This window comes from Sparus aurata, chromosome 22, assembly GCF_900880675.1.
Source record: "Sparus aurata chromosome 22, fSpaAur1.1, whole genome shotgun sequence".
NCBI classification, from domain to species: Eukaryota; Metazoa; Chordata; class Actinopteri; order Spariformes; family Sparidae; genus Sparus; species Sparus aurata.
Genome location: NC_044208.1, coordinates 22995538 through 23016923, shown reverse-complemented (window position 1 = coordinate 23016923; position 21386 = coordinate 22995538). Strand labels below are relative to the sequence as shown.

The 21386-nt window shown below is 40.5% G+C and overlaps 2 protein-coding genes across 2 annotated transcripts; one reads left to right on the top strand and one right to left on the bottom strand.

The window, feature by feature from the left end:
* Positions 1–1330: 1330 nt before the first annotated feature.
* On the bottom strand, positions 1331–7319 carry LOC115573711 (G-protein coupled receptor family C group 6 member A-like). Its single transcript, XM_030404609.1, has 7 exons — positions 7087–7319; positions 6809–6975; positions 6154–6272; positions 4735–5511; positions 4314–4532; positions 3807–3933; positions 1331–3651 (listed from the first exon to the last, which is right to left on the bottom strand). Exons 1-7 carry the CDS (start codon positions 7266–7268, stop codon positions 2492–2494), a joined length of 2751 nt encoding a protein of 916 aa, XP_030260469.1. The 5' UTR covers positions 7269–7319; the 3' UTR covers positions 1331–2491.
* A 1573-nt stretch (positions 7320–8892) lies between these two features.
* tmem63a (transmembrane protein 63A) lies at positions 8893–20951 on the top strand. The gene is made up of 23 exons (XM_030406301.1): positions 8893–9004; positions 11592–11787; positions 12260–12339; positions 12459–12537; positions 12935–12972; positions 13095–13237; positions 13622–13664; positions 13764–13872; positions 14020–14090; positions 14188–14268; positions 14733–14850; positions 15069–15202; positions 15523–15666; positions 16703–16856; positions 16946–17052; positions 17144–17230; positions 17467–17532; positions 17684–17846; positions 18148–18253; positions 18373–18540; positions 19136–19251; positions 19341–19391; positions 19874–20951. Exons 2-23 carry the CDS (start codon positions 11617–11619, stop codon positions 20018–20020), a joined length of 2376 nt encoding a protein of 791 aa, XP_030262161.1. The 5' UTR covers positions 8893–9004; positions 11592–11616; the 3' UTR covers positions 20021–20951.
* The last annotated feature ends 435 nt before the right edge of the window (positions 20952–21386 follow it).

Here is a 21386-nt window from a genome sequence, read left to right as displayed (position 1 = left end):
CAAACAAACGCAGCGAGACATGGGAAGCAAGAAATGAACAGTCAAGACCACAACAGATAAACAGAAAATCCCATAATGGAAAAGCAGTGAAGAGAGAGAGAGAGAGAGAGAGAGAGAGAGGGAGAGGGAGGGTGGCAGAGAGACATCCTCAGAGCAACCACAGAATCTCACAGCAAATTGAATGACTAATTGCATTGGATTCGTTAATTTGACCACCGGCACATCTGATAGGGGGCCCGTGACATTGGTTAGCAACGCTCTGTCCTACAAACCACAACAACACCTCCACTGTGATGCCTCAAATGTGGAACAATCCCCATTCTCTCCGCTTAGGTCTGATGTTATGCTAATTCCTGTTCAAATCTCAGTAAATCGCGGCACCGACCAATCGCCGATCAGATGAGATGGGAAAAGTCACAAGGAGTCCATTATGGCTCCTCTTGGGCGGGTTGAAAGTGGAGAAGACGCACTGATCTGCTCCGGTTTTCTATCTATGACCGTCAGTGTTACTGATCATCGAGAGGAATGTCAGCAGAGCCACAGGACGAGGAACTGCTCGAGCATTTTAACAGTGAGACTTGCTTTAAAGGGACGGTTCGGCCCAAAATCAAAGAATATATATTTTCTCTCTAACCTGGAGTACGTTCTAACCAGCTAGACTGTTTTGTTGAGAGATGCCAAGTTTTGTAGATACTGGCCATAGAGATGTCTGCCTCCTATCAAATAAAATGGAACTAGATGGCAATGCAAAGAAAGGAAAAAAAAAAGTGAAAAACTCAGCAGCAATGTCTCTTTCCAGAACTTACTCAACTAAACTATGATTGCTACATAATCTACAGACCTGGTTGTGAGCCTTCTTCGTGTAGGAACTATGTTATTTTTGTGTCACTGCATCGAAGGAAGCGTGCATCTACTTACCGACAAGAAGCTAGCCAATTAAGCTAATTAAACTACCAAAACCTACCTACTAAACGTTGTCGCTGACTGAAGCTCGTGACAATGCGGGATGTAAATATTAACTCCCCCTCAGTTGAGCTGTAATGTTAGCTAGCTTGGTTAGCTTAGTTAGACTGCCTAGATGCACGAGTCCTTTGGCATGGTGACACAGACAGAAATTTGGTCATGCGTGAAACTGCTCATGACAAGGTCTGCTGATTATCTTGATCCACCATGTCATGTTATTTTTGTCCCTTTGAGAACCGAAAGCTGAGCGCAGACTGATGCCAAAATATCAAAAACTATCTAGGTGGACAAACAGCATACCAAAGTGAGTAAGTTAGTGTTTAGACTGTCCAGAAGTGTAAAGGTATCAGCTCAGTGCCAGCAGCTTTTGTTGTATAGCAGTGTTTAATCTTCTTTTAACCGACAAGGAAATAATCACACACTGAAACAAAAATCAAGATTTCCAGAAGTGCATAACAATGACCAGGAAGTTTTGTTTACCTATTATCATCAGCCATCACCTGACTGACAACATGCCAGACAAGATCCTTTTCTTTGGAGCGCTAATTATAGGTAGAAGACAATTAGCTGGAATTTTCCGTTCACCTTTCCGCCTTCACAGGGTCATCACAGTTTAAGCACGAATTATCTAACTCATTTCGTGTTTACTAATTTACTTTTAAGACTCCCGACAACAAAAAGTTGATTTTCAAGACCAATATTTATCTTTCCCCGACTAACAGTTGTGAGAAACGATAACCTGCAGAAAGATGCTCTTCACATTTAATAATAAATTAAACAGAAACAGAAACATAACAGAGAAACAGATGAAACATGATCACTCAAAATGCCAGGTCATTACAGAGTAACGCACTGATGGGCTTTAACAAGAAGTATATTTGTACATCAGTAACAATGTCATAATTCTCAAAATGAAACCATTAGTGGGTTTGATAAAATATACAAAGCAAGAGCAAGATACCAATGAGGGAACATATTTGATACCTTTGTTTTTTTTTTTATGATGCGACTGCTTTGTAGGTTTTCCCAGGTTGTAGTACAGCCAGTGGCGGAGTCAGGATGTTTGAGGGGCAGGGGCGGAAAAAATTAAAGGGCCCCAGCTTTATTCAGAGGAGCACCAGTGTGGGAAAAGGGTGCTCTACCTTAAGGGTATCCAGAAGGGGGACTTTGGTCCATCAGAGTACAGCCCACTACCACATATGCCACAGTTTATAGTGATACATTTACTTGTTTTTGAAGTTTCAGTTTGGGCCATGCTGCTACCTAAAAAATGCTGATAGCTCCTAAAATATAAGGATTTGGTGCTTTCTCTTGATCTTCATAGTAAAGTGAAAATCCTCGGCTCTTAAACTGGTGGTCAGACAAGCAGTTTGGATGAGACAGATTGGAAAATTTGACCATTTCACCATTGAATTAATTTGACCCTTTTACAGGCAAAAACCATACAACAAAACATCAGTGTTGAAAATGAAAGTGCTGCTGTTACATCTTGTGCTGTAGTTATAAACATTTTAATGCATTTTTTAAACTAATTTTGCAAGCTCAAATATCTCCTTAATGGTCTCTTGTTGATGTGGTTGTTCTGCATCCTCATGAGCTGTGGATTGGAGACTGGAGAAAGTGAGCATGATGACACATCAGAGCTCACCGAGGGCCTTTGTTCAGTCAGTGGCTGTATTGACTGCAAATTTGACATCGGGGTCTCCATAGAGAAAGCAGGGTTCTGGATCTCTTCCGGCCTCAGTGAAGATGTGCTATTTTCCAGATCTGGGATACTACCCAAGGAATAATTTCTCACATCCTGGCGGAACGCACTCTCCGTGTTTGCTTCCTGCTTGAACAGAATAATGTAGCACTTTGTGAAGAACTGACAGAACAGGATACCGTAGGCTGAGATGAGGATGACGACCATCTCCACTGCTGGCAGGTACTGGCCTCTGACGTTGGCATAAACTGGGCCAAAGATGATCCAGCAGATTAAGTAAATCAGCATACCAAAGGTGATGAACTTTGCGTCATTGTAGGATTGAGGCAGATTTCTGCCCTTGAACGCGACACCAAAGCAGATGACAGCGAGAACTCCAATATAGCTCAACATGGCTCCGAAAGCAGGAAATGACTTCTCATGACAATAGAGCAGACGCTCATGTTTATTTTGCTCATCATCCCACTTGGTTGCCGGAGCCTTGAGTGTGAGCCACAGGGCACAGATAAGCACTTGACCTGACATGCACGCGGCAATAATGATGTAAGGCTGGTAGAGCTTCTTCAGGACTCTCTGGACGCCGGGGTCAAACTCAAAGGCCAGGATGATCTTGAAGGACTTCACCAGGATGCAGGAGACGCTCAGTGTGAAACTCAAGCCAAAGAGTACCTGTCTTGTTCTGCACTGCAATTTATTGGGTTTACCACCAAGTAGTATCACACTCACAAATGTGCTCAAGAGCGAGAAGAGGAGGAGGATGCAGATGGATCCCACGGATGAACGCACAACAGGGGTTTTCCAGCGTGCAAGGAAGATGATCCCAACAACAATGGTAAGCAGTGCCCCGAGAGCGGTAAATGCCAACAGCGTGATTTGATACACATTGCCCCATTTCAGGTAGACAATCTTCTTGAGGTGACACTCGTTACTTCCAGGGAGGGAGTATTGGGTGGTGGTATTACACCGATGACACTCGCTGGAATCTGCAAACAGAGGAACAAGCGCTCATTATAAACTTGCGATGCTTTTCTCCTTATAGATGACAAAGTGATAGGCCTCATGGTATCAGCAGACTTGCAAAGGTATCATTGTTCAGTATTTTTAGGTCATCACGGTCAGGCTTGACTCTGATACACACCGCTGGTGTTAGAATAGTGATTATCAGGACAGGCGCGGCATGTATAGCAGCAAACAGGCTGGCCCGGAGCTGAATGCCTCCGAAAGCCTGGACTGCAGCTGTTAGAGCATCTGGAAGTCACATCTCCCTGAGAAGAGAAAGAGTTGGTTTAAAATACAGTACAGCAGCCATTCCCAAACTTAAGATCAACGCAGCCAGTCTTCTACAGCCTGCCCAAAATTGTCATCACAAATGGTCAACACACAAGACTATGATGAAGTTTTGTCCTCAACACAAATGAAGAATAACACCAGATTTAACTGATATTATCAGCTCTGAATACTTGATTTTGAATCTGAATACATTTTCTTTTGTTACTTAATACAAAACTGACTCATGCGACATCCCAGTGCGTCAGTTTTTGACAAGTTAGGAATGAAAATCAAAAATCAACTTTTCTTACAAATAGCACCTTTAAATGATAAAAAGAGTGAATTAATAACTGACCCAAGGAAGGCAAATACTTACTGTGACACTGATGACATCTTGAAATGTTTTTTCTGAGGTGAAAGTCAGCGTCTGGTTCTCTATACTGTAATGAGCTACGATGTAGTGCACGTTGACGTCGGTGGGTGAGCTCTGGTTCCATAGGGTGACGTCATATCCTGAGTTCAGGTCCAGGTTCTCGTCGAATGAATACTTTTTCCCGTCCATCTGGAAAGTTGTTCTCTTCAAGGCTTCCCGTAACTGAAAAGGCAAAATGTTGAAAACACTCAATTCGTAAGTCTAATTCGTTTTCATGTGACTTTTTAAAATTTCATGTGTCTGAAACATGTATTTTTCGGCCACATGGGGTCAAGCGTGAGCACAAGACTTAAGCATTATCATTTTGTAAAGTTCATATGGCACGCAGTACAGCACATATCTGTGTGTATGTGTGTGTATTCACCTCAAGGGGCTGTAATCTCTGTCGCGTCTTACAGTCCCTGTTGACGCAGAGGTCTGCAACAGCCTGAGCAATCGCTCTAACTGCCAACTCAATACTGAACACAGCATATGGATAAATCATCCTTTCCAGTTCCTTAGTAGCTTTGTGGTTGGACTTCAATCTTTTTACGTGTTGCTGCTGTCTTCTCTTTAGAAAATTGTACAAGAAGGAGTTGTTCTTGTGAGAATCAGGGTTCGCATCAAGATTCCTGAGATACTGCTTCAATCTGGTCGTGTTTCCAGATTTAAGCGTGGTCCCGAAGACCGTTCCTACGTCGTTCAATGTCCAGTTTTTCAGAACAAAAGCTGATTCCGACCAATTATCGCTGGCTACCCAAACTCTGCCCCTGCCTTCAGGATCCTTGAGAAGTCTGTCAAAAAGATACATCATGTGATAAGGTTTGGCAAAAGACACGATGACCTGGACGTCCTTATTTTTAACAATGCTTTTGGCTGTATCTGTGATCTCCTCCATGAGTGTGTTGTCATTGAGAACATCAGGGAAAATATGGATGAAGGCAAAGCAGATGTTTTTTCCTTTTGCATGATGCTGGAGTCGCTCGACAGCATAACGCCCATAGTCCCCATCAGTCGTCACAACACCGACCCAGGTCCATTGGTGTTTTTTAAGAATATCGATGATGGCGCGCACCTGGTGATCGTCCTCTGGTACCGTCCTCAAGAAACTTGGAAATCGGTTTTTATCACTCAGGAGACCAGAGGTTGAACCATAACTTATCTGTGGGAATATTACAAAGATTCATTAACACTACAGTGCAGTAATGATATGAGACATTTATTGATTAATTTTAATGGAATAGTTTGATACTCTTATTTGTCTTCATGGCAAAAGTTAGATTTGAAGATCGATGCCAATGTCATATAGGTTTGGTAAATTACAAACTAAAGTGCCAGTTAGCCTAGCTTAGCATAGCAGAAAGACTAGATGTGGGAATACACAGTGAGGTAAAGGGTCTCATTTGTTAAAATTTGTAAAAAAAATAAATAAAAAAAAAAGATTTAGTTTTATGGGGGTTGTATGCCAGACAATTTCTCAGGCGGGAGTCGTCTTTCTGGAGTTTGTGCTGGTTGCCTAGCAACCTCAGGATTACGACAAGACTTGTGTTGTTTTTACACATTGTATTTTGGACAGGTTTTTGTTTGCCTTATTTCCAGTCTGTCTGCTGAGTTAAGCTAACTAGTTCTTCTAGAAGTTTACTTTGTACCGTACAGCCATCTGCTCTAACTCTCTGCAAAAGAAAGCGATAAGAAAAATTTCCCAAAAATTACAAAGAAATATTTCTTTAATATTGCTGAGCTGAACCGATCTTTAATCTTATCATCCAAAATGTTACTTAATCAAGAGGAGGTCTGTTAATACCTGAGGGATGTACTCCAGGTTGAGTAGCCTTGTAACCGCGATGGATATCTCTGAATGGTAACCACCGATGACAGCCAAAGCATGTGGGGAGGGCTGCTCTGCACCATCAGTCCAGGTACCTGGTATTCAATATAATATGATAAACTTATATATGTATCATGGATTTTATTACATTGTATTGTATGATATGATATTATTTCTGTAATTCTTTGGAATTTTGATTCATGACAATTTTTTTAATTTCCATTGCTGTGCAATAAAATATTCAAATGTCAATATATTGCAGTCGTTTTAATTCCCAAGCCACTCTGTTTTCACCATGCCTCAATTGTACTGCTCATTTCCAAGCAGGTTCAAAGGTGATTACAAACAATACGACAAAGTTTACATTGTCACAAAATAGCCAGACTGTGGCACAGTTGCACATCCTTTGTCAATGATCTAAACAAATATTTACTTAATATTTTATTTTAGATTTATTTGAGTTTATATAAGACAACACTTGTAATGTTGCTCACTTCCACTGTGTGTATTCATGCAGAGATGCCCTCTACATCTCTAGCTTTGTCATGGGAAACTAATCAAGTCAACAGTAAAATGAAAGAGCAAACAAGCCAACTCTTGTGTTAAAGTCAAGAAATAACAACAAACTTACTGTTTCGACTCATGAAGGACCGAGAGTTTATCAGGGCAGTGGTCACGTCAGAGCAGGAGTCCACTATATGATATCCAAGGGTTAGGTTCCCCAACTCCTGCCTCTTATTCACCTCCTCCACTGCCTCCACCAATATCAGAGACTGGACCAGCCGGGCCCTGCTGAACCTGTGAGAGGAAAAACATATTACACACACATCCATCCACATGGCTGCTGCCCAGTGTGCTGAGGAGTAGCCTAAAGGCCACACTAACCAGGGTTATAAACAACAACATTACCTGTTACAGATCCTTTTGTCACTGCCATCATTTTCAAGTGTTACATTAACGCTTTCATGTATTGGGAACAATCCCCCGATGATAATGTCACCTGGAGCTGTGGCATTAGGAACACCTGCGACTCTTACAAACCGGGCCGTTAAAACCGCGGCAAAGATGTAGAAACCAAAGTAAGGTTTCATTTTCTGCTCAAATCTGCTTCGAAGTATCTCTGGTTTCCAGAATCTTCTCTCGCATTTCAGTCGTGTACGTCTCTCCGGTGTGGCTGCAGAACACAGAGCAGACAATGAACTCGACTTAAATACCACAACTTATCATTCATCGCTGTATTTTTCCCAAGGTGCTGCTCGGGCTTATGTAAGTGGTATGTAAAAAATGTTAGCTGTCTTCCTGGTATGGTGATATAGCCTGCTGGCTACATGGCAATGATTCAATAGATGATGGTTTTATAAAGATGTGCTGTGGTGGTGTAGTATTGTTGCAAGTGCTGTCAGTTATGTGGAAACATGATTTGTCAGCATTGTGTGCAACAATGTTTGATTACACTGATACGGCAACTCATCCAACTTAAACTTGAAAAGACAAAAATCAAAAGCACTTCCTTGAGAGGAGAAGCCCGTTACGTGACTCATCTTTAAATTTGTACTTGGAATGTCTGTTAGGTGTGTCACTGGACTGTAATCCAACCAGGAAAAATCTTCTGGTAAATAAGCTGCCAGTAAACACACGACCTCATCTCTTTTGTCTCCTGAGTTCTTCTGAATTTAAAGTCTGGTGACGTAAACTGAGTTGAATGAATACACTGAGCGTTAACGTGAAGTGGCATCAGACGACTTGTTCCCCTCCGGGTGTTTCCAGGTGGTATTGTTGTTGACGCCACTTGTATGCACAGACAGCTGTCGCAAATAACAACACCAGGAAGAAATGTGACTTTATTTAAATCCTTTAAAAGTATTCTATTGCCAGTCAACCTCCCTTCAGCGGGCCCGGCTACAGACAAAACTGTGCAGTGAAAGCAACATTTATAGTGAACCAAAGTAAACTGATGGATCTTATTACCCTATATCCATTACATTGTGCAATCAATGTTTACTTCCCCATGAAACGCTTAAGTAGGAAACATATCTATTGCCAGTTTAGCTCGTTGGATTACGTGTGCTTCCACAGCAGCCATCAGACTATTTAACTCAAGCACTGCCTGAACAATCACTGTCCACTCACTTGTTGTTTTTTTTTTGTAAATATCTTATTTTATTTTGTTTCATTTTTATTTTATTCTATTTATTTTCTATTCTTATTCCTGTCCTGCAACAAGTGAATTTCCCCTTTCCCCTTTCCCCAATCTAATCTAATCTAATCTAATCTAAAATTAGTTTTAGTCAGTCAAAACATCTCGATAGCTACAACTACTCACAGACTAAATGTATGTAGGGGATTATTTTTCAGTTCCTGCCGGATTCTTCTACCTGACACCTGTCATTGTTTACTCCTTCCTCATTCTCTTACCAGAAACTCTTTAACATTTACACCCAGGTGGTTTAATTATACATTAAGAAATGAGAGGGAGGTTCCCACAGTGTTTGTCTGTCTGTAAAGGCTTAGCAGCTGTCTTACCCGGGCATGTCTGTCTGTGAACAAACATCTCAGACAGGACACGCATGCTGGAGGCTGTCAGGAGATGTTGAAACACCCAAAACTTCTGGGTGAGGCTCAGCAGGGCTCTCAGGGAGGGGGCGTGTCTAACAGTGACATGGGCGTGTTGATTAGTGGTGTGGGCGTGTCTAGCAGTCCCGCGAGCGCCCGTCCGCTAAACGCGTCAACGGAAGGGGGAGTGGCGCGGAGACGGAGTTAGTCAAATTACAAGTATTTACAGGTGAAAGACGTCTCATACCCGGCAGGATAAAATACAAAAACACAGGTAAGACAGCTGACATACAAAACACTCAACGTTGCTCAACCATAAAACGCGGGTTTGTGCTGTTTCCACTAAGTGACTTGTTGTGTGGAGTGATGTTGACATAGCACAAACTTTGGCTGTCTTTAGCATTAGCAAAGTTTTCGTGTGAGTCACTCAAGCTGTCGGGTGACTCTCTGTCGCTTGAATAAAATGGCTGTTCAACACAACGCACTTTCTGGTTTAACTTTCAGCTCGTTAAGTTTTTAAAAGAATTAACGCTTGTGTGTCAAACAGCAAGCAGCTGCCGAGGTTGCGAGAAGAGGTTTCATATACCTGCGGTCAAAGTTATGAGGTGGCAGACATGTTTCGTCAAGTTTATGCTAGGTTGTAATTTACTTCTTCTTCGGTTTTATTGTACGAGGCATAAAATAACGGTCGTATCATGTCGACTTGTAACTACTTCCGCGTGACTCAGGGGGTGGCACGTCTATTTTAGGGACCGGGTATGATTGTGACGTTTCGGGATTGGACATGGACTCCATGACAGAAATCAGCTGGTCACTCACTGACAGCTGCTTCATCTGTTAGCTTCAAGCCAAGGCATGCAAGGATCACCAACCCTGAGGTTTAACATTAGAGAAGTGAAAAACAACAGCCTTGAGTAACATGCTACACATAAAAAGTTTTTTTTAAAATGCCTACACAAAATGAATAAACAAAGTCTCTTCGTTTTAATGACTTTCAAGCTGTTTTACTTGTGGCGGACTGTCCCACCTTTCTAGCTTCAAACAGTGTTCTGGGGACTTTGTTTTCCTCTGAGAACAGCTTGTTCATAACACTAATGGAAAACATACATATTATTAGTTTGTATCATATCATGCCAGCTACCAAAACATTCTTATACTGTTCATTAAAGGTGCACCATGTAGTTTTGGAGATTAAATTTTAATCAGAAGAGAAAGCTTTTTTTTATGCCTAAATAAACAAACTGTCTTTGTATTCATGACTGAATAAACCGAATAAACAAACTGACCTTAAATGACAACATAATCTCACACTATTTTAGTTTGCTTATATGTGGCGGACCCTGCCACCTTTCTAGCTTAAAAAAAAAACCTTAACATTAGCTACTGTTGTTCTCTGTTAGTAGAGTGGAGAGACACATTAAGACGAGGCATTCAAGAACATGTATTAAGTCACATCCCTTTTTTTTTTTTTAGTGTTTTTTTGGCCTTCCAAGGCTTTATGGACAGGACAGTTTAGAGTGATGACAGGAAATGGGCTGAGACAGCAAAGGGTTGCAGGTCAACAGGAAGTGAAGAAATGACAGGTTTCACATTATGTCAAATATGTCAATGTATTGTGTTAGCATGAACCAGCTTGCCCCAGCACATCCTGTATAGTAAAACCACCCTGAAATCCCAGTCCCGACAGCTAGCTGCACAGCTAAATAAGCTAGATAGCAAACCGTAGCTACACTCAGCATCACTGATTGGATACTCTAATAATATGCTGTTAGATACGAGAGGAGGTCAGTTCTTACATATTGCACCTTTAAACAGTTTAAACAAATTGTCCACAGGCTGGGATAGGCAACTAAGACAGACGACCAAGATTTTATTTTATCATGTCACCCTATAGTTTGCTCCCATATGGCCAATAAAAAAAAGATTAATATGTGATAATCGCCCAAATTGTTATGAGAAGCCCTATCACATTTTAGAATATGATAGTCTCACTTTTAACAGAGAACTTTTAAATTGTACTTTGCTACTTCTGTAAAAGATCTGAAACCTCTCCTACCAGCGGAACCAATAGTGTGTAACTTTCACAGCAACCAAAGACAACTGATTCTCACAGTTCCTCTAAGCTGGTTTGAAGTATACTTTTCACATCCTCTGATTTAATCTTTAGTTGCAGAAATATAAAAAGCTTTTTGAAAAGCTTAAAGTTAGAAGGTCTACTGGATAGAGCTGAAAGACATGATTGTAAAGACTTCAATCCTCAGGATACTCTTCAAAATGTTCTAACAGTCTGCACACTTGATTAATTGATTAATAAATAAGAATAATAATAATTGGTAGTTGAGGTCCTACTGTTATGGGTTGTCAGTTGAACAAAACATGTGATCAAAACCCCATGATCAAAAGTCTGTGTACATGCTGCACACAGTTTGAGAGACCTCTGAAGTCTTAAATTGGGTTCATGTTTCTCTTTAAAGACAGCATCCCTCTGTGTTTACTCACCTCTTTATGGGTCTCAATATTCAGCGGTTTCACGATTTCAATTTAAAATCTAAAATCTATTAAATGAACTTTCAGTTTCGATCATCAAAAATGCCACGTCCTAAGAAGAAAAAACAAAACCCCACAAGATACACAGCTAGCTTACCAGTAGCCTGAAGCTGCACTAACAGATACTTAACCTGTGTGTACAAAGATGATCAGCTCACTGGCACCAGAGGTAACTGACATTTTCAGAGATGTTTGGTTTATTTTCTTTTTCAGAAGAAGATTTTAGAAACCGAACTCTATGACAAACTGAATTCCTGTCTCTCTTTGGCTCTGGGAGGGTGTTCGTTAATATATATTATGATCTATCTTTGCAGAAGAGCTGCTGGATCCACTCCAGTTATGTCCTCCTTATGGTGGGAGCAGTGGCCCCTGGGGGTTGGAAATGGTAGCAATCCCATTCCCTTAAAGGACAACAGTAGCTGCTTCAGCTCCACACAGAGCACCGTACTAAAGGGAGTCAAGTTTGGAGGAGTGCCAGTTGTACTGCTGCTCGATTTCTGTGTCTTTCTGGTATGTGTCTGTCTGCCTGTCTGTGATGAAGACTGGAAATCTTGTGACCCCAGTTGTCTGTGTTTCTTTATGAATTGGTCTTATAGGCAAAAGTATGGAAGCCCGTTTTCACCAGTTAAAAAAAAATCCCATTGTAAGCCATACTAGTGAGATAAAAACTCAACATCTATGTCTCATAATGCATAATTATGAACTTTTAACACATGATTTCCACTTTTATCTCATAATTTTGGCTTTTTATTGCATAATTATAACATACCATTGATGTATTTTCTATTTTTTTGTCAGGCTATATTTTCATTCATATTTATTTTCTTTAATTGGCAGAAATGGGTTTCCATACAAGAGACAATCCCCTCTGAACTCCCATGTTTCTCTCATCATGCATAATCAACCATTTTTACCAACCATTGCCTTTACGGAATGTCGTGACTTGAAAGCTGATCTGCTTTTGTTCTCATATGACCCACAGGTGTTGCTGATTCTCTTCTCTATCATCAGGAGGAATTTCTGGGACTATGGACGTCTGGCATTAGTAGCGGACAAAGAAGGGTCAGTTCATCTTACATAATAGATTTTTCGGTAGTGAAATACCAAGCAGTGGGTTAGTGTGATGCATCTTTTTTGTCAGTAAGATTTAGTCCTTGAGACTGAACTTCTTTGTGTGTTAGGTTCACTGAGTCAACACACCGTCGCTATGGACGCATGTCATCTGTTGCGTCCAGCGTAGAAGACCCCGAGCATGAATTGGTATGTAAAGAAAAATATTTTTCTTTTTCTTTTCTTTCTTGCTATTCTTTTAATGTGGTTTCAGTCCACAGAGGATTTGAGAGACCAGAACTGAAAACGTGAAAGGACCATTCCTTTGCAAAACAAATGAATAACATGAATGAGTATGAATAACACAGGCTGGTTTTAGGAGTAAAATAAAAGTAAAAGTTATGATAATGGATGATCAAAACCATAAAAACAGTAAGAAATTATGTGAAAAAAACGTGAAGAATAGAGTACAGGATTACCCAAACCAAGAAAAAATAAACCTTAAATATAAACAACACATTTATAAGATCTAAGAAAGGTTTATGATTATAAAATATAAGACATTTATAATCCGTGTTCATAAATTAATATATGTATTTCTGTTTAGGGATGCTGCTCTTGGCTGCCTTACATCATCAGAATGGAGTGAGTGCTTTGTTGGTCATTGCTCTCTGTTTATGGCTGGACGGAAATATTGTATCATGCTGTGTCTATACATTAAAAGCCACATGTTGGTCCCTCCTAATCAGTGTGCGTGTGTGTTTCAGTGAGGAGAAAATAAAATCCAGATGTGGCATGGATGGTGTTCACTACCTGTCCTTCCAGCGCCATCTGATCGTCCTGCTGGTCATCATAATGGTCATGTCCCTTGGAGTCATACTGCCTGTCAACCTGACTGGAGACCTGCTGGGTGGGTGCTTCACTTTTCTGCTTTTGATGCTAAAAAGCTACAAGAGGCTGTGCCAGTGTCTGTTAATGGCTAAAATTAGCGTCAGCACATATATTTTTAGAGCTACTTCATGTACAGATTATGGGTCAGGTGTGTAATTTCTGTGTGTACTATAATAGCTTGAAATGTACAATCAAACCTCAGCCGCTGTAGTGTCCACTTCATAATCAGTGACCGCTCTTTAAAGCATGCACTTATTCTCACAGATGATCATAAAACACATTTTGGGGGATTTCAGGGATTAGGTTCTTGCATGCTAACCTTTCTCTGGTCATTTTTCTCGTCTCGTCTTAGTTACATTTCTACTAACAGCATTTCTGTTTCTTTCTGTACTATTTCTTTCAGACAATGAATTTGGAAGGACAACTCTTGGGAATCTTCCAAAGGGGTAAACACTGTAAAAGATGTATAAACAAAAGTCTGAGTGACACAACAGTTTTGTGGTGATGACAAAATGCGTCTCTGTGTCTATCATTTTTCCTTGTAGGAGCAACCTGTTATGGCTTCATACAGTGTTTGCAGTCCTGTACCTGATCCTGACAGTGTTTCTGCTGCGACACTACACATCTCAAATCAAAGGCATGCCCAGAGAGACAGTGAGTTTCTTACTACCACAAGATTAGATGTCGTTAAGACTATACTGTGTTCCCATTACATTGCTCTCACCTGTCTATGAAGAGCTGAGCACATGTAGATCATCACTTGTGCTGGTACCTAACTGATCTGTTGTCTTCTATTTGCAGACCAGAAACACTTTGTTTGTGCGTTCAGTCCCTAAAACTGCAACAGAGGAAGAAGTAAAGACCCATTTCACGTATGTATGCTAGTTTTCCATGTTTTGTCAAGTTAAACTTTGGTCACAATTGTGTCCACCTGCTCCATTCCTCAATGTCAATGTTGTTTTTGTATAGAGAGGCGTACCCTACCTGTCAAGTGTGTGCTGTAACCCTGGGATATGATGTGGCCAAACTCATGTACCTTGATGAAGAAAGGTGAGACAACACAAAGTAGTGTAATCATTGCCCTCTGTGCAATTGAATACATGCCAGCATGTGCAAGCGAGCATGGAGACAAGGTCAACGCCTAGTCATCAGCTGTGCACAATTCATTGTTGATGATTATTTTTTAGTGCATGCTGCTAGTAAATATTTATCATTTTCATAATGTATCTACAATAACTACTGTTGCAGTCACTTATCTTCTTACTCTGCAGCTTTAGTGAGCGTTTTCGCCTCTTGCTGCTTATTATTTTAGTTTTACGGTCCACAAATTCGCTGTGTGATTCATACAGTAAATATTTCAGATGTTGTTGCATGTTTGCAGAGGAGATATTTGCAACAATAACACGCAAAGCATATTTCACACTTAGAATTATGTGTTCAAGTGTTTAAGGATATTCTGCTTGACTCTACTTAGTTATATATGTGGCTTTTATCGTATGTTTTCCTCACTGCAGGGTGCGAGCCGGAAAAAACCTGCGCTACTATGAGCGTGTCCTGAACAACACAGGGACTCGTGAGCTGATTAACCCCCGTTTGTGTAGTCACCTCTGTTGCTGCTCCAGCTCTGGGAAGGTGAGACGGACAAAATATTAAGAAAGTTTCAGCAGGTTGTCTGGATGCATTTAGTTTTATCTTCATGTAACAATTTAGCTTAAGAAAAGTAAAAGCAAGTACTATACGGACAGTAAATGTGTTACACTACAAAGCTCCAAATCATGTGATAAAATGAAAACAGGTGTTTCAGTTTAATAAAGCATGAAATCTGTATGTGTGTTTGTGTGTGTGTTCAGGTTGATGCCATAGAGTACTACAGTACCACAGAAAAAGACCTACTGGAGGAGGTGAGGAAGCAGGTAGAACTGGTGCCACAGCACCCCCTGGGGATGGCCTTCGTCACCTTGCAGACGGAGGCTAATGCCAAGTTGTGAGTACCAATTCAAAGGTGTCTTTCTCTAACAGTACCTGCATTAGTACTCAACAGGCGAGGAACAAGCAGGACTGATGGGCTGGCAGGAAGCGTGTGGATGAGTGGTTGTCTGGCAGTGTAGATGCAACACTATAATGTCAGCTGAATTTACTTGTTTGTCGTTAGTGTTTTTAGGCTCTAGCCTGATCCGGACAGCGATCTTGGGATTTTAATGATATCACATGACTTTTTATTGAAACAAACTGGCCTTTGGGCAGCCGTTATGGCTGAAAGCTGGTTAATGTGTGTCATTAACAGCTGTCACTTACTCACTTCAGCATTCTGAAAGACTTCAATGCCCTGGAGTGTGGTGGCACAAGCTGCTGCTGTGGGAGGCAGCCCCAACCTTCATCCAACAGCAAAGCTTTGAAAGTGAACAAGTGGAGGGTGGACTTTGCACCACATCCTAAAAATGTGTACTGGTAAGATCTGTAACACCCCCTTCATACAGTTTGTGCTCCATGCAGATCATATGACCTTGTATTTATAGCACTGGTGCCAAAAGGACTGGGCGATGATTCAGTATTATCATTAAGTGGAATCAGATGTTGTTATTGTTTCACAAAGTTCTGATGGTCAAATGAAGGATTCCAATTATTTTGGGAAACATAATGTGTTTTTCAAGTTATGTTTTTTTTCTTTTGTAATGCACAACAGTGGATCACATTTCATTGCATTGATCACCAGTTAGGTTATTTTATTTGCGATCCTTACAATTCTGAATAATATTGTGATCATTGATTTCAATCGTATCGCCCACGGTATTAACAAGGTATTACAGAGATCAATCAGTTGTCCGAGCGTGAACACCTCTAGGTGTCCTTGAGAATTCTTATGACCTGCTAATTCACTGTAGGTTTCTGTGGTAAGGTCGTCACGATGAAGTAATTTTTTTTGGCCCAGTTCCTGATTGAAGTACTTTCATATTGAGTATCTACTGAAACAGAGACAAAACCGATGCTTTTATTTACCTAAATGATCATTGAAAGTTTCCACAGTGATCTTTGCTAATAATAAGGGAGAGATAACAGATTTGTTATGGTCAGAGCTTAACAAATCTGTGTATTTTGCACATCCAGGTGTCACCAAGTTATTTTTTCCCATTCACACATTTTTCACCTGCATATGGAGCCAAAAGCTCACATTGTAGATTCTCTCTGTCATGAAAGAGAGCAGCGCTGCAACACTAGCAGGCTGAGGTTGGTGGAACACAGCAGATTGAAGCTAAGAAAGGATTTTGATCACATTTATTCTAACCAATACTGATCCATTAAGATATGCTGATGTTGAAAATTTAGCAATATGCTGACATGTAAAAGACACAAGATTCAGTTCCATAGAGAAGAGGAGAGGAAATCTATGTTGTCAGGAATTACAGCATACCCTTCAATGCTGCATTTCCTCTTTGTGTGTAACTGTCCCGTTGCTTCTGTTTTCCCTATTCTCCACATCCTACAGGGAAAATCTATCAGTGCGGGGTTTTTCCTGGTACATGCGCTATGTGATGATCAACTTCTTCCTCTTCTTCCTGCTCACCTTCCTCACGACTCCCAGCATCATCATCAACACCATGGACAAGTTCAACGTGACCAAGCCCATCTACTATCTCAACGTGAGACGTACACATGCAGACGCTCGCACTTGTTTCAATGCTGCTTTTGAAGCTGTGAATCTACAGTTTGTTTTGTTTTTCCACTGTAGAGCCCAATCATCACTCAGTTCTTCCCCACTCTCCTGCTGTGGTCCTTCTCTGCCTTGCTGCCAACCATAGTGTACTATTCGACAATAGGAGAGGCCCACTGGGGCAGGTATAACACTAACACACACACATCCGTTGTGCAGTGATTGGTTTCTGCTAGCAGAGGAAAATGTTTTAATACAGTGAAATGTGTGTCTCAGGTCCAGTGAGCACATGAGCATGTTGCGGAAGCTGTACTTCTTCCTGATCTTCATGGTGCTGATTCTCCCCTCGTTAGGACTCACCAGGTAATTTATCAGTCTGAATAAGCAACAGTTTGCATCAAGGCTAATTGTTTATTCACAGTTATGTGTATGTGAAGCAGACATAAGTTGTAACCCCCAGTTGACATGTTAGCATGTTTAAATACCTCACAAAAAAAATTAGTTGGCTGAAAGGGATTTCTGCCAGGCTCATAGATAAATGTTGTGAATTCAGGGAGAACCTTGTTTTACATTTTTCACTCTTTTTTTTTCTCCATTAGTCTTGCATGGTTTTTCCGCTGGCTGTTTGATAAAACGTTTCTCGAAGACGGGAAACTGAGATTTGAGTAAGTATTTTCCTAGGTTTAACAGTTTGTTTAAAAAACATTGTATGAGACTATTTTATTTAAATGTATTTTTTTCATAAACATCTTTATGAGATTTATAATGTGCTTGTTTTCTCTTATCTTTTTGTTTGATTCTCCTCCTGTACACCAGGTGTGTGTTTCTACCTGACCAAGGGGCATTTTTTGTCAACTATGTGATCACAGCGGCCCTGGTGGGCTCCGCCATGGACTTGCTGCGGTTGCCAGGGTTACTGCTTTACACCATTCGCATGGCGTTCGCTCGCTCAGCTGCTGAAAGAAAATATGTCAAACAGGTTTGTAAAGGTGTGGAATGCTACACCTAGAAGTCATTACTATATTTTGGATCTTACACAGCCTGGAACAGATGTTTGGGAACCATTTTTTTTACTTACTCGCTTTATGAATGGCTGCCTCTTCTCCATGGAGGCATGCAGGGAAAATCTTTGGTCAGGTGTTCAAGACTATGCAATATACTGTATGTATTTATACTATTTAAATCAAGTTAAAGAAGAGGAAGAGAATATTTTGTTTGTTGTGTGCTTTGTTCTCAACCTCATTTATATGCTGACTCCTTCTCCTAACATCTGTTTACAGAACCAAGCCTATGAATTTGAATATGGAGCCATGTATGGCTGGAACCTGTGTATATTCACTGTCATTATAGCTTACAGCATCATATGTCCTATTATTGTGCCTTTTGGTGAGTAGTTTGAAGGGCTGTACACACACACACACACACTCATTCATCATATCATCAGTAGATCTATCTCTTCACTTCCATGATGGAGATTTTGATGGCTGAGTCTTGTGTGTCTACAGGTCTCTTGTACATGATGCTTAAGCACCTGGTGGACAAACACAACATGTACTTTGCCTACCTGCCTGCTCGCCTGGACCGCCAGGTCCACCTGGGAGCTGTCAATCAAGCCCTGGCTGCACCTATCATCAGCCTTATATGGCTTTACTTCTTCTCTGTCCTCAGAACAGGTTAGAACATTGGAAGTGACTCCAGATTCGCTAATGGAAATTAAATGGTCGTGCTCAACAAAAGCTAGTGATGTTATCAGCCTGTAAATACAGAGGCTACATGCATTTTTGGATGTTCCATGTGGTCATAGTGTATATATATATACAATTTTGCACAGAATTTACAGCCTTGGTTACCAAAAAACAGCTGTTCTTGGGTTTTTTAATGAAATATTTTGTTTCATTAAATGTTTTTTAAATATCACATACACATTCATCAGTTTTTTATGTAAGCTAAGGGCAGCCATGTTTTCAATCATTTCTTTGACTGCCGTTATCTGTAGATCACAAGTTAATTATTTTGTTATCTTGATAACAAAGCTTGTTTTCTCAGGATAGCTGTTTTTTCAAGATTTTGTAAAAACAAAAGGTCACTTTCTTGAGATAAGATCATTTATAAAGAGAAAGCAACTTCAAATGATTCATATGAGTCGACAATGACATGCACCCACAGCTCTGGGGTAGACTTGGGAGTTTCAAAGCAAACCATATGAACTATTTATGACCATTTAAATAATTGTGTGCCATTATTTAAACTATCTTTGCTGTGATTAAGGTTTCTGGAATTCCATATCTCTGTTCACCCTGGTGGTGCTGTGTATCACTGTCTTCATCTGCCTCGGCTACACCTGCTTCGGCCATTTCAAGTACCTCAGTCCACATAACTACGAGGTAAGCATCGCCTGCTTGTGTGTGAATGTGCTGTCACTACTTTGTCACCTTTCCCATCAAGCCATCATATTGTTTGTGTTCTTCTGCAGGTGAAAGAGGAGGATAACGATGCAACAGAGGGAGTGGAAGGAAACACTACGGTACTGTACTTGTTTCTTAAATTCCACAGCAGGAATAAAGATCAGATGTATTTAGGAGATGCAGGATTTTACATGCACTTAACTGAAAAATTGCGGTTATTCTATCACCTAATTTTTTATCCTCCTGGTTATTTATGCATTAGAGAGAACTAAAACAATGCATCAGCAAGACAGATAAGGTGATTAAAAAAGTGAAGGAATTCAACAATATCAACAGCTCAAGAGCTGCTTGTTCATTATTAGCTGGCCTTACAGCGTCATTCTAGGCCAAGTTTATACTGGAAGTTGGTCTCATAGATTTATAGGATCTTTCTCTAGTCTTCAACATTCTTCCAATCAAAGTAATACTTTGGCCCCTCCATGTAGCATTGCATCACACAGCAGGGAGGATGAAAGCATACATATTAAGTGATATTGAGAAACACCCTTTTGTGCTTTTGTTTGTTTTCAGCGCTCATCTCTTTTGTGCTGTGTGATTACAGGTGTACCTTCCCAGAGTGCTCAATCCCAAGTCACCTGCCAGCGCCCAACAGGGGCCCAAACTTCAGCAGTCTTACGGTTCTACAGAGGGCAGCCCAGAATACAGCCCGAACTACAGCCCAGTGGAGGACAGCACGTCTGATGCCTGAGTCAGTGGATTTCAACACTGAGGGAGACATTTGGAGATGAAATCTTGGCAACTCCCGATCGTAAATCTTCTTCCTTCATGGTGATTTCAGTGTTGAATTCACCTCCATCCTACTGCTCAATCAGACACAGGAAAATCTCCAGATGGTTCAAGAGAAAAAGGTACAATTGTCCAAGACCAAGACCATGGAAATAAATAAGTACCAGTAGATGTGTCTAATTTGATATTTGGACCATTATTTGCACTTAATCAGCAGGGCACACTGTTAATTTTATTTTATTCTGTTATAAAGCAGTTACCTGTTGTATTTTTCTGTATGACGCCTATCCAATAAGGACCATCTCACCAAGAAACATTTCCAACCAGCCATGATGTGTAAATACTGGAAATAGTGTGAAGCACAGGCCAAAGCTAATCATGCAATGATGCCAAAGAGGCGGACAAGCACAGCTAGCTATTTTATGTCCAGATAAGATTTAGACTTTTATGATGCCAGAGGAGTAAACCTGCCAAGGGAATAACTTATTGCCTCATGTTAATACTGCAATATTCATGTCAAGAGAATCAAAGTCACGTGTTTACTAATGAAAGCTTAGATATTTGAACTTTTGTAATAAGACAAGAGAAAAAAAACAAGTATTGCAGGATTTTTGTTACCAAAATCGTGTGGTAAGACACTGCCATTTTTTATTAATTCCTTCAATGGTTATTTGTTTTCAATGTACTTTTATACTTGAATGTGCTTCCTTTTTTATTAAAATGTGCATTTTAGCAAGGAGCTAAACCCTAAAGGCAGACTTGTTTCTGATCAGTGGTTTATCATAAAGAATGTTAAACATAAAATATCAGCTGTAAATGTTTGCATGAAATTTGTCTCAGATTTGTATATATACATTTCATAATTGATCAATACAAACAAAGCAACAACTTCAGTTATGAGCATGTCTCATCATTGGGGGGCGCTGTTGAGCTGCAGTGAGGTAGCTTAACCTCTTTAATATGCATTCAGCAATGACAAAGGACAAATGCACAGTGTTGCATTGAGGATTTCTAACTTATTCTGACATTGGTATGAGCCAGTTAACTGGGCGACAACTCCAGTAGCTCCACCTCCTCACCTGATCCTTCGCTATTGTCCCCCTCTGTGTTTCTTTTTTCCTTTTGCTTCCCCTTTCCCCTGCCCTTTTCCCCTTTCTCACCACGGTACCTGCCTCAGCTGAGAAAGACCCCCGTTGTTGTTTGAGGGCTTTAAGTGTGCTGTTGTGATTAGCACAGTTGTTAAATATGGGTAATGAAGTGCTAAGCTAACAACAAACCCTTATGGAGCCTCGCAGTACTTGTTGAAATGAAAGATCAGAAAGAGTTGC